The sequence below is a fragment of the Phaseolus vulgaris genome, chromosome 8 (genome assembly GCF_051622355.1).
Source record: "Phaseolus vulgaris cultivar YP4 chromosome 8, ASM5162235v1, whole genome shotgun sequence".
Taxonomy (NCBI): domain Eukaryota; kingdom Viridiplantae; phylum Streptophyta; class Magnoliopsida; order Fabales; family Fabaceae; genus Phaseolus; species Phaseolus vulgaris.
In genome coordinates, this window is record NC_143505.1 from 57060860 (window position 1) to 57074073 (window position 13214).

At 26.9% G+C, this 13214-nt stretch overlaps 1 protein-coding gene, 1 non-coding gene and 1 pseudogene across 2 annotated transcripts; 1 reads left to right on the forward strand and 2 right to left on the reverse strand.

Annotated features, from left to right (window-relative positions):
- The first annotated feature begins 66 nt into the window (after nucleotides 1-66).
- On the forward strand, nucleotides 67-138 carry TRNAD-GUC (transfer RNA aspartic acid (anticodon GUC)). Its single transcript has one exon. It is a non-coding gene; the product is annotated as a tRNA-Asp (tRNA).
- Nucleotides 139-371: 233 nt separating this feature from the next.
- LOC137825398 (protein neprosin) lies at nucleotides 372-2226 on the reverse strand. The gene is given in 8 exon segments (XM_090294392.1): nucleotides 372-743; nucleotides 838-984; nucleotides 1155-1177; nucleotides 1180-1207; nucleotides 1329-1493; nucleotides 1592-1786; nucleotides 1887-1973; nucleotides 2080-2226. Coding segments are annotated over 8 exon segments (1164 nt in total).
- Nucleotides 2227-5821: 3595 nt separating this feature from the next.
- Nucleotides 5822-8086, reverse strand: LOC137825399 (protein neprosin-like; annotated as a pseudogene).
- Between the last annotated feature and the right edge of the window lie 5128 nt (nucleotides 8087-13214).

A 13214-nucleotide genomic window follows, 5' to 3' on the forward strand; every position in this document is an offset into this window, starting at 1 on the left:
TATTTTAGAAAATTAACAGGTTTTGATACGGTTGGTTTTTATTAGAAAGATTGAATAATATCAAAGGTCGTTGTAGTATAGTGGTGAGTATTTCCGCCTGTCACGCGGATGACCCGGGTTTGATCCCCGGCAACGGTGATATTTTTGTGCCTTTTTATGATACATCAATTGACTTAAACTTCTATAATTATTGAAATATAAATTTTATGCTCTATATTTCATTTTGTCATACTCTATACAGGTCAAATACACTGTGATTATAAAATTATTAAAATTGTTGACTAAAATAAGAGAATGGTAGAAACATAAATTATTGAAATTTTTTTTATAATAAAGTTTAATTTTAAAGTTCTTGATTACAAATTAACTAATCAATTGTCACAATTACCACCAGGTCCTCCAAATTGGAGAGAATATCCAAGGTCTCTCTGAAGATTACCGTAATAATTAACACGAAAACAGTTAGGTTTGTCAAAGTAGTTTTCTATTTGATACTTTTCAGGTCCATAATTTCTTCTTGTAGCATTCTCAACAAAGATGTACCTATAAAAGCTTGCATGAAAAAAGTTCTTATCAGGAAAATGTCCAGATCCCATTGGAGGACTAGGAGAACCTCGAGGAGTTAAAGTCCTTCCGCCCAACCCTACTTTATCCGCTGAACCCATATTGGAGAACAATTTTGATGGAAAGTATCCCATATAATAACCATCTCCACCTATCCACCAATTTTTGGTCAATGGGTCCTGAAAATGTATATACACAAATTCTTGTCAAGAATAATACCTCACCTCCATGTATCATACAATATTATATGAAAATTTATAACAAGAACATCACTTGAGTAATAACACTATCAAAACCAAAAATTGGTCCACCATAGGAAGATGAATTTGCCGTACGTGAACCAGGATAAAGTCCTCTATGAGTTTGAACGAAACCTGGACATCGAGTATTGTAGCATCCTGTCCTGTGATAATTATCTGACTGCATATTTTTTAACATCACTATAATATTTTGAGAAGTGAAGGATTCATGTTTTTAACAAAGGTTTCTTATGTTAACATAAAATGTAAACTAATAATGTGAAATTGAAAATATTTTGATGTTTATATAAATGAGTTTATCATATATATATATAAATATATATTTCGTACCGTCCATGAAGAGTACATATGGTATCTTTGTCACCGTGTAATTGTGGACACTCCTATAACAAAACTTGAGATTAAATATGTATTTTTTTTCTACATAATAAAATTAGTACAAATTAGGTAATTCTTTTACATATTTTTTTAAACAATAATATAATTGCAAAGATTAAAACTCACATGCCATCCAATACTAATTTTGTTATTAGTATCTATTGGTCCATTTTGGACCCATATATGAGAAAGCGACATTTGACCTTTGGTGACGGTAGGATTATAAACGCTATTTGTTCCAGAAACACTGTAATATGGGCCAAATTTTGAAGAAAGAGCTACCTCTGCAAGCTACAAAGTTCAATAGATAGACAAATTGAAGAATTAAACCTGTGATTTATAGAAATAAATCATGGAAATTTGAAATTTAGTTGAAGGAGACTACATACATGAACACCAGGAATATCTCGAAGGAAGATACTACTGTTTAACAATTTTTTTTCTCGAATGAGATCTTCTTTTGTTGTCCTTGGAATAGGAACAGTCCCTTTAGGACACTGATCTTTACGAAGTCCAAATATGGGTCCATTTGATAAATTTTTCACTCTTGTTCTTGCAGTTGATTTTTGAAAACTAGGTTTTTTCTGTAAGTAAACAACAAACATAAATATTAAAATTAAAAGTGTATTGAAAGAAATATTAAAAGTTTTTCACATTGAAAACTAATTAGAGAAACTTATATACCTGGAGTTTATGATTTTGAAGTAAAGGATGATCAAAGGCCGGTTGTTTATTAATATCAATGCAGTCAACAACGTTGCCATACTCTGTCTAACAATTTAGAAAACCATACAAATAAAAAAAATTGTTAATCAATATAACGAGACTAAGATTAAAAAAAAAGCATAAGGTAATTTATTAGAAGATTATAAAATACATTAATAGTTTTGATAGGAGACTTATTAATGAGCTTTAGTTGTCGTTCCAGTTCCAAATCTTCTTTGAGCACATTTTCAATACCATAAACTACAAGGATAACACCAATGCTCACCAAACACAAAACAATGATCAATGTCCTGATCATATTTTCAAGATTCTATTGTCAATTGCTTACTCATACCTCACCTTACATGTCACTATTTAAAGTTAAATAAAAATGTCATATTTAGTATAGAGCATTTATTGTTATGAATAAATATATTAAATGTAAAGTTTAACATTCAATACCATTAAATGTTATATTTATTATATTATTTAAGGGTAATAAAGAAGCGTAGTAAATATTTAACTTTTAAGAAAATTATGATTAAAATAATTATTTAAATTTAAATATTTTTCAGTAAAACTTGTTCATGACCAACTAGCTAGTACCTAATAAGGCTCTTGCATCACTTATCTTGGAGTCTCTCTGTTCCAAGTGGCGTGACTTCCTTTATTTCTATAAGATTTCTTCATCCCTTCCTCTTTTATCTTTTTTACGCCTCCTTCCATTCCATATATGTCTTCTTCTAATATTTAATTTGTTCTTTGCTTTGTTCTTCTTCTTTACTTATTCCTTATCTTAATTTTCGCTGCATCATTTGTCACCTTATAATTGTCTTTTTCTCTTTGTTCTTCTGAAGTGAACATTCACACTTACTTAACCACTTGGTGTGAGGGAATGAGACAATAATTGTTACCAGTTTAACAATTGATTTCTTCCTTCAGTTGCTCTCTCCTTTCTCCCGTTGTTCGAACTTCGACTCTCCATCGAGAGTGCACTTGCAAAAGGTTATCTGACATTCAAGTAAGTATTCGGTATTCAGACAGAATAAATGTTATAATAGTGACATACTTTTGTCTGTTGCATCTATTTGCAATATCTCATTGACCATTTTCCTATTAGACCTAGATTAAGGTGTGTGCCATGATTAATATTCATATTATCTAATTTTCTATATGATTTAATCATTGTTAACATATGCAAATACGTTCAATCCAAAACAAAACTTATTAATATATTTTGATAATCTAAGGCGATAAAAATAAATAATTAACTATATTAAAAGCCTTAAAAAATGTGTTGGTATCATAACTAGCTGTCTTGAGATTATGCATAGTTAAAACTAACCATAGCATGTTAAATGTCATATAACTGTTTAGTATTATAATTGAAACTTCAATATTTTGATAGTGAAATATATTTCATGCAAGTAAAATTGGATACACAATAAAATACATTATATCAAGTTAAATCATTTTTAGACTAAATTTGGTAATACCTAAAATTATATCTGATTTTTCTTGAAAGATCTAATCCATTTATTTATCATATCATATTAATTTTATATATGTATATATAGATTTTATGAAAGTATGACTCGATAGTTTATAATAATTAAACACCATAACAGATAAATGTATTACAGTTCATAAAAATAGTATTTTTGCAGAAAAAATCCTTAAATAAGACAAAAATTTATATTTCAATACAATAATAAGTTTAAGGTTACTCTTGTGTAAAAGAATGAAAAGAAAAAATGCGCCGTTGCCGGGGATCGAACCCGGGTCGTCCGTGACAGGCGGAATTACTCACCACTATGACTTTTGATATTATTTAAGCTTTTTAATAAAAACCCAGCAGTACCAGAAACTGTTAATTTTCTAAAAATGAGGATTTTACAAAATATTAAACACCATATTAATAAAAATTGAAAAAAAAATTAGAATGGAAATTCACACTTGATCTGATGGAAGAAAAACCTAACTCAACCCCATAAAACCGGCTAATAAGATTGAGGTTTGCACCCACTTATATACAATGAAAGACTCTAATCTCTAGTCGATGTGGGATCTCCAACAATGTTGGAAAAACCCTTTTCCCAAAACGAATCAAATTTCACCACAATGTCATATAAGTGAGCAGATAGATTTTAGCAATGCATATAGTATATTATATTTTAGAAGAATGACACATTGTTTCTTTAAGCTCATGATCAAACAAAGCTCTTTACACGTTCTATGAACGTTTCCTTGGTAAACTTGCAGAGAAATTTAATTAAAATATCGTGACAGAGTGATTGTCTAATAGTTCTTTAAGTTGTCATCTAATCAGAAATGTGTGATAAGTACTTTGCGATGTCCAGAAATACCATCAATTCCATATTATTTTTTTTATCATTTGTCTAAATCATATAATAACATCAACTGCTTCTATTTATGTGGAAAATAATCATACCTTGGGAAGGGTTTCCAAGTATGACACTGGAAATTTCATTTCAGCTAAAGCACCGTTGTTGATAGCCATGGCAGCTTTTAGAATTTGGCTTGCAGATTATCTTGTGTGATTCAACTGCTTTCTCGAATTCTTGTCGCTGAATAGTTTTGCAAAATGAAGCTGAACCCTCTGCATCTTGGGCTACAATTCCTTGGTCAACATACCAAAACTCCATATCTTTGCAACTATCTAAAACTTCCTGTTATGTTTAAAGTTTAATCCTGGTTGCATGATAAACTCATTGTTAATCAAAGCCATCTTTGGGGGTAGTTTCAACATTATCTAAGCATCTTGATTGGCAACTTTAGAGTATACATACAAGTTTTGGAAATACTTCTTAAATTTGTCTTTATCACTGAATAAATTAACTGCAACATGAAGCAAATTTTAGTAGCTAAAGTAATTAAGATCCTAGTTCTTTGTTCCTAGTCCAAAACAAATCCTAAGAACAAGTTTAGAGAGTGACATAATAGTTTAGGGTTTAGGGTCACTATTTTAATTTGTTAATTATTTTAATTTGTAAGATAATTTTTTCTAAAATTGTATTTCATAATAAGGGATGATACTTTGGAACCCATAAAGTAACATATATGTACTACATAGTGTATTTATTTTATTTTAGGTGATGATATTTTGACACCCTGTTCCATTTTACATGAACAACAAAATATTAATATTTGTAATAAAAAAAATTAAAAAAAGAAAAAATCTCCTTAATGAAAATATAGACAAAATACAAAATATTAAAATAATTTTTAAAATTAAAAAAATTAAAATATTAATATTTAGTTAGATGTCAATTTTTTTTTAAACTTAAAATACCAATATATATTATTATATTATTAAAATGGTTGTTAAGTGAGAGTAATTTTTTTGTGTGTATCAAAATTATTGATTTTGTTTCATAATATATTTAATTATTTGGATAAAAAATTATAACTTTTTTTATGTTATATTGATACATTGTATATTTGATATTTTTTTTTGTAGAAAAAACTTTTTATATTATTTAAAGAACTTAAAAATTAAAAAGATAACTATTTATTATATATTTAATTATAAAAAAAGTGATGTGTTTACGCAACCAACTAAACAAAAAAAAGGTAAAAAGGAAGATTATGTTAAAGGAAAATAATTATATGTTATACTTATATTTGATCGTTTTGTTTAATATGAAAATCGCGTCTTATGCATATGTGTGGGTGAGTGAGTATGTTTGGGTGAGAGTGTGTGATTTTAAATTGATACTACTACATTTTATATTCTACAATATACACTAGGACATATATCTTGAATAATACTTTCTGAATTATGAAATTATTAAAATTGTTGAGAAAAATAAGGCAATGGTAGAATCATAAATGATTAAAAATATAATCATAATAAAATATAACTTTAAAGTTTATTACTAAAAATTAACTAATCAATTTCCACAATTACCACCAGGTCCTCCAAATTGGAGAGTATATCCAAATTTTTTTTGAAGTTTACCATAATAACTAACACCAAAACATTTAGGATGGTCAATGTAGTTTTCTATTTGATATTTTTCAGGTCCAAAATCTCTTGTAAGATTCTCAACATTGATCCACTTATAAAAACTTGCATGATAGAAGTTCTCATCAGGAAAATGTCCAGATCCCATGGGAGGACTAGGAGAACCTTTAGGAGTTAAAGTCCTTCCACCAAACCCTACTTTATCCGCTGAATTCATATTGGAGAACAATTTTGCTGGAAAATATCCCATAAAATGACCTTTTTCACCTATCCACCAGTTTTTGGTCACTGGGTCCTGAAAATGTATGTACACAAATTTTTGTCAAAAATAATATCCCACATTCATGTATTATACAATATTACATGAAAATATATAACAAGAACATCACCTGAGTAATAGAACTATCAAATCCAAAAACTGGTCCACCATAAGAAGATACATTTTTCAGACGTGCACCAGGATACATATTTTTATGAATTTGAACAAAACCTGGACATCGAATATTGTAGCATCCCGTCTTCCGATAATTATCTCTCTGTATATTAGAAACATTACAGTAATTATTTAATAAGTGAAGGATTTTTTTTTTCACAAATGCTAAGATAACATAATTTTTTTTTAACAGCACTAAGATAACATAAAGTGAAAACTAGTAATGTGAAATTGGGAGCATTTGATGTTCATATAAATAAGTTTATCATATATATATATATAAATATAAATATAAATTATGATATCTTTTCGTACCGTCCATGATGTGTATACATGGCTATCTTGATCACCGTATAATTCTGGACATACCTATACCAAAATTTGAGATTAGATGGGTATCCTTTTCTAGAAAATTACTTCCTGCACCTAATAAAATATAAACCAGCACTCGTTGTTCACATGAAATAAATGCTCTTGGAGATGTAGATAAAATTACATTTAAGATTTTATTTTCTAGAACACGTTTTTGGATTTTAATTTCTGAAATACTTTTGTGGTTTTTAGAATTTTTTTATGGAATAAATTTCTGCTTTTTTTTTTTGGAATTTATTTTCTAGAATGTACTTTTTTCTAGAATGGGGTTTTGATTTTTCAATTCTATTCTGAAATTGCATTCCTGGAACATAAAAATCTATTTCATATTTTGAACATTTTTTTTTCAATTTTAAATTTTAAATTTCAGAATGGATTGAATGCAAATAACAATTTATAAGATGCAAGAAAAAATTGCCTTTTTTTTTTCTATACCATGAAATTACTATAAATTATTTTTTTCATATTTTTTTAAACAATAATATAATTGCATAGATTAGAACTCACATGCCATCCGATACTAATTTTGTTATTAGTATCTACTGGTCCATTTTGAACCCACATATGAGAAAGAGACATTTGACCCTTAGCAGTTACTCTAGGATTATAAACGCTATTCATTCCGAAAATGCTATAGTATGGGCCAAACTTGGAAGAAATAGCTATCTCTGCAACCTACAAAGTTCAAAAATTGAAGAATTAAAACACGATGTAATTTATAGAAATAAATCATGGAAATTTGAAATTTAGTCAAAGGAGACAACATACATGAACACCAGGGATATCTTCAAGGAAGATACTACTAGTTAGTGAATTTTTCTCTTCAATAAGATCTTTTTTTGTTGTTCTCAGAATAGGAACAGTCCCTTTAGGACACCGATCTTTATGAAGTCCAAATATAGATCTATGTGATAAATTCTTCACACTTCTTTTTTCAATTGGTTTTTGAAAGCTAGGTTTTTTCTGTAATTAAACAACACAAATAAATATTGAAATTAAGAGTGCATTGAAAGAAATATTGAATTTTCCATGTTTGATTAAAAAAATTCATTTACTTGGAGTTTGTGATTTTAAGTAAAGGATGATCAAAGGCGGGTTGTTTGTTAATATCAATGCAATCAATCACGTCTCCATACTCTGTCTATAAATTTAGAACACCATATATATAAAAAAAATTGTTAATCAAATAATCTGATTGATTCAACAAAAGAAAGCATAAGGTACAAGATTATAAAATACATTAATAGTTTTGGTAGGAGACTTGCTAATGAGCTTTACTCGTCGTTCCAGTTCCAAATCTTCTTTCAGTACATTTTCAATACCATAAACTACAGGGTTAGTACCACTGCTCACCAAACACAAAATAAAGATCAATGTATTGATCATATTTTCAGGATTCTATTCTCAATTGCTTAGAGATATCTCACCTTACATGTCACTATTTAAAGTTAGATAATTTATTGTTATTATAAATATATTAAATGTAAAGTTTAACATTCAATACCATTAAATGTGATCTTTATTATGATATTTAAGGATAATAAATAATTTAGGAAATATAATTGTTGTTATTTAAAGTGTCACTTTAATTAAGATGTAAAGTTGTATAGTAATATCTAGAATTTTTTTATAAAAAATATAACTTATGAAATATTTAACTTCTAAACAAATCATGATTAAAAAAATAAATTTAAACTATTTTCAATAAAACTGTTCATGGACTTGTTTGACAAAATTAACTAATAAACTATATGCTAGTTAGTACCTGATCAGCTTATAGTTATAGTTGATAAAATATAGTTACATAGATTTTATTATTTAACTAGAATTTGTGTTTTTAAGCCAACACTACAAGAAAAATTCAATTTATCTATGGAAGAATTTCATAGGTAATACCCACTCAATTGTAATTAAAGTATCGAATCTAAGTTTTTTGAAAAAATGTCCAAAGAAGTTTTAATCATTACACTAGTCAAGTTTTATTATAACATTGTGATTATTATTATACTTATTAATAAAATTATCAATGTTAATATAATTAATATTATTAAAAATTCTCAATATTAATAAAAATTCTTAATATTATTAAATATTATTATTATTATTTGTGATTTTATAATTAATTATATTATAATAATATTTTTAATATTATGTATATAATTATTATGATAATTGTAACCCTGTGAATAAAAACCAAGAGCCCTTGCCCCATCATTTTCCTCTTTACCTTTTTTTCCTACTTTCTCTCTACCCACTTCTCTCATCTCCCTTCTCTCTTCATTTTCTCTCTCATACCTCATCTATTCCAAAATCTGATTACGCCATGTTGTAGATGAGGAGTCAGACTACATTTCTACCCGATCAGATCTTCAAACAGAGTAAGTTCATTTTTGCTCTAGAGATCCTTTGTTCTATATTTTTCCTTAGGATTTAGTCATCAATCTTGGTGGGGTCAGTTGAGAAGTTTAATCCTCTCAACTTATTCTACTATATACTGAATTTTTGTTATGTTTGAATAACTTACATTAGGCCCGTAAATTTTGAAGCTTATCTAGACTGTGGGGAATAAAATTCTAGAAGTTGCTTGGAAAGCAAACAATTAAGGTAAGAGAAGCTAACTTTAACTCTCAATAATACCCTAGGCTAGGAGATCTGAATATTGAGGGGACATGATCCCAATATTCAATTTCTCTTCCAGGGATGTTGTTTGTTTATATATTGTGTGTTTGATTAGATATTATTTAAACTTTATAAATATTATATTTTGATAGTTTGAGAGTTAAATATTGTTTTTGATATTGGAAATGTTCTTGAATTATATGAATTTTTAAATGTTATGTGATTGAATGATATGTTTTATATATGAATGATGTGAATTGTATGAAATTGATGTCATACATTTGGGATAATGTATGAGTTGTTGTTTGATGGTACATTAAGTATGAAAAGTCTATGTTTAACGGAGATCCTCTGGCTTTACTGATGATCTAAGTCATGTAGATTAAGATATCAGGTGGTGAGAAGCTGAGAGGGAGTTCATACACATCGGGTCCCGCTGTAGACACTCGGTATTAGATGTTTGAACTTACCCTGATCCTTTCTATTGGATTCGCTAGTAATCTTTGGATCAGGTGTTAGTATCTGGTAGGGGCATACTTAATGAGTCTTCCGGAAGATGAAGTGGGATTGAAATGAAATCCAATGATTGTGATTGAAAATAGATCCATGTGTGGTCTATATGAATGATGAAATTGATATTGAAATTTTATATGACAATATTTAAAGAAATGTTTATAAATGATTTGTTTGATTGGTTATTTTTGCAAAAAAATAGATAAGATATAAAATTTCTTTTCACTAGCTTATCCTTACTTTTCTTGGTTGTTTTTGAACTGCGATGACGGTACTACGTACATGAGCAGATGATATTGCAGGTGTAGGAGGGTCTGAAGAGTTTTAGGGTGTTGACTTTGAAACTTATATTGTAAATATTTATATTTCTATATGTCCTAATCATGTATTAGAAATAAATTTTGTACGTAGAACATTTTAAATAGTTAGATGTATTTTCGGGGTGTTACAATAATAATTGGTAGGTAATAGAGATTCGTGGGTAATAGTTGGTAGGTAATAAAGATCCGTGGGTAAAAATTCGTAGGTAATAAGATCCGTGGGTAATAGTTGATAGGTAATGCTGAATTTACCTACGGATTAAAGTCCGTGGGTAAAATTTCGTAAATAATACTATATTTTTTTTGTAGTGAAAAGTATATTATTAAAAAAATTATATTATATGTCAATTGCTTAATAAATCTCACCTCACATATCAGTATTGGAAGTAAATAAAAATGTTTTATTTAATTATATTAAATGTAAGGTTGAAAATTCAATAGTATTAAATACTATATTTATTATATATTTAAGGGCAGAAAATAACGTACAAAATATTTAATTTCTGAAAAAGTTTACACTACCAGCAAGTTATTAAATAGAAACTAAATTTACAGACAAAAAAATAATTAATCACTAAATTAACTAAATTAAATATTAATTTAGAGACTAAAAAATTATTCGTATCTAAATTAGTTTCTAAATTGGTATATAAATTAGTTACCTAGGTTTTAACTACTAATATTTTAGATTCTATATTAGTCTCTAGAATATAAAGTAGTCAAAGTAGTTAAAATCTTGATAACTAATGGTTAGATATCAATTTAGAAACTATTTTCTAAATTTTTATTAATAATAGAAACTAATTTAAATACCAATGATTTTTTAAGTTTATAATAATTATTTTGATTTTAAAATTAATTTCTATTTAATAATTTTCTTATAATGTTATCATTAAAATATTTATTTAAATTTAAACATTTTCGATAAAAATTGTTCACGGATTTGTTTGGTAAAATTAGTTAATAAACTACATTTAGTTTATAAGTTTCAAGCTGATAAGTAATTTTATTATATTAGAACTGTTTTGATAAACTAGTGGATAAATATAAAATAATATTGTTCTATTCAAGAATATTTCAATTTTACACATATAGCTTTCATCTAGAGCATCTGTCCCTTTCTTCATTGTAAGGGTGTTTTTAACTTATAATTAGTTATTTATTTAAATTTTAACTAATATTATTTAATTCTTAAAATTTGAATTTTTTTTAACTGATTTTAAGTACAAATAGATATGTTCTTATTTTTACCTAAGTAGTTTTATAATTTCTCTTTTAATGATTAATATGACCTATAATCTATTATTTGGATAAGTTACATTTCCTTTCAATAGGAGATTAAACTAATTACCTATACACATCCCAAACTTAAGCCTTTCAAGATGAAGAACCTAATTGTACTTAGATTTTTTTATGAGTTAAACCTTAAAGTTTGTTATTTAATTAGTTCAAAACTAACTAATTTATTCTAAACAAGAAAGAAAAAAGATAAAATAATTTAAAAATGTATTAGGAGTTGAGACCCATAATATTTTGAAGGCATAATTGATCTTAGAACTGTTTTTTTTATAACTTATTAATTGAAATGTTAAAGCTTAAGTACTAGGTTATTAAACGAGACGTAAGCGTTAAAGCCTAAGACGGGCCGTATTGAGACCTATAAGCCTCCTCTACTCTTTATAGTGTTGTCTCAATCTGAGCTAGCAATCAAAGATGATCCACCTACATATTACTTCATGCAAACTTAAAAGAATGATAAAAGCAAATAGTGTATGGACTAATTTAAAATAGTTTGATACTATAATAGGTCAACAAAACATTAAAAGATGGAATTTGTGGTATGTGTGAATTTATATTGTTGGAGATCTCATATCGACTAGAGATGAGAACATTTCATTGTATATAAGTGGGTGAAAACCTCACCTTATTAAGCCGGTTTTATGGAATTGAGTTAGGCTTAAAGTCCACTTCGTAATATATATCCTTTCATGATTTGGTTGTCTCTATGAAAATCTCACCAACTTTATTACTTTGGAGTGAAGCACCAATTTGAGGGTCAACAATCTTCAATCTTCATCTATGTGTCGTACATTGATTGTTTTGGAAGTGTTTTTTTTTTTAGAATTTTATGAAAATGAAACAAATGTTGTCATATTTAAAGGTATTGATTCATCTAGGTATTCATGATCTTCGGTATATATTTTTTTATTATATAAAAAAGGTTTTTTCATATTAATTTTACAATAATATTTTTTTTTTCAAATAAATTTTCTCGTTAAACTTGGTTGTATGATAATCAGTGAATAATAATAAAAATAATAAGTGGAAGAAAAATAATTATTAACTTAATATTTTATTATTAATATTTTTAAATATATAAAAATTAAGTTATAATTAAAATTAATATTAAATAAGTAAAATTGGATACATATATTTTTATATTTTACAAAGATTTTAAAACACATGTTATTCTATACAGATTTTAAAACACATGGTATTTTAAGGAAATTTTGAAATCTATGATATTTGTATGGAAGTTTTGAAACTCATTATATTTTATGGATGTTTTTAAACTCTTGATAGTTAAAGTGAGTTTTGAAATAAATATTGGCTTTTGATGAGGTTAAAAAATATCATGAAAATTACGTTTCCAACGGTAGTATTAGAAATTACAATTGAGTAAATGACTTAACAAGGATTTCAATTCTTGGTAATGTCAAAATAAACATCGGTAAAAAAAATATTTTTTCTTGTATTGATTATTTTTTTCTATATTAATTGATATATAATGATTTTTTTAGCAATATTTTATATTTATCAACTAGAGCTATACGTTTATCACTACAAGAAAATTATGAAATAAAAACAAATTTTAAAGACAAAAAATAATTAGTTGCTATAGTGACTAAATTAGAAACCATTTTAAAAATTTTAAAAACTTTTGGTTTCTAAATTAGTTTCTATTATTGGTAGATGGTTTCTAAACTGGTATTTAATTAGCTACCAAGTTTTTTGCTACCAAGTTTTTTGCTACCAAATTTAGAATCTAAATAATTGGTAGT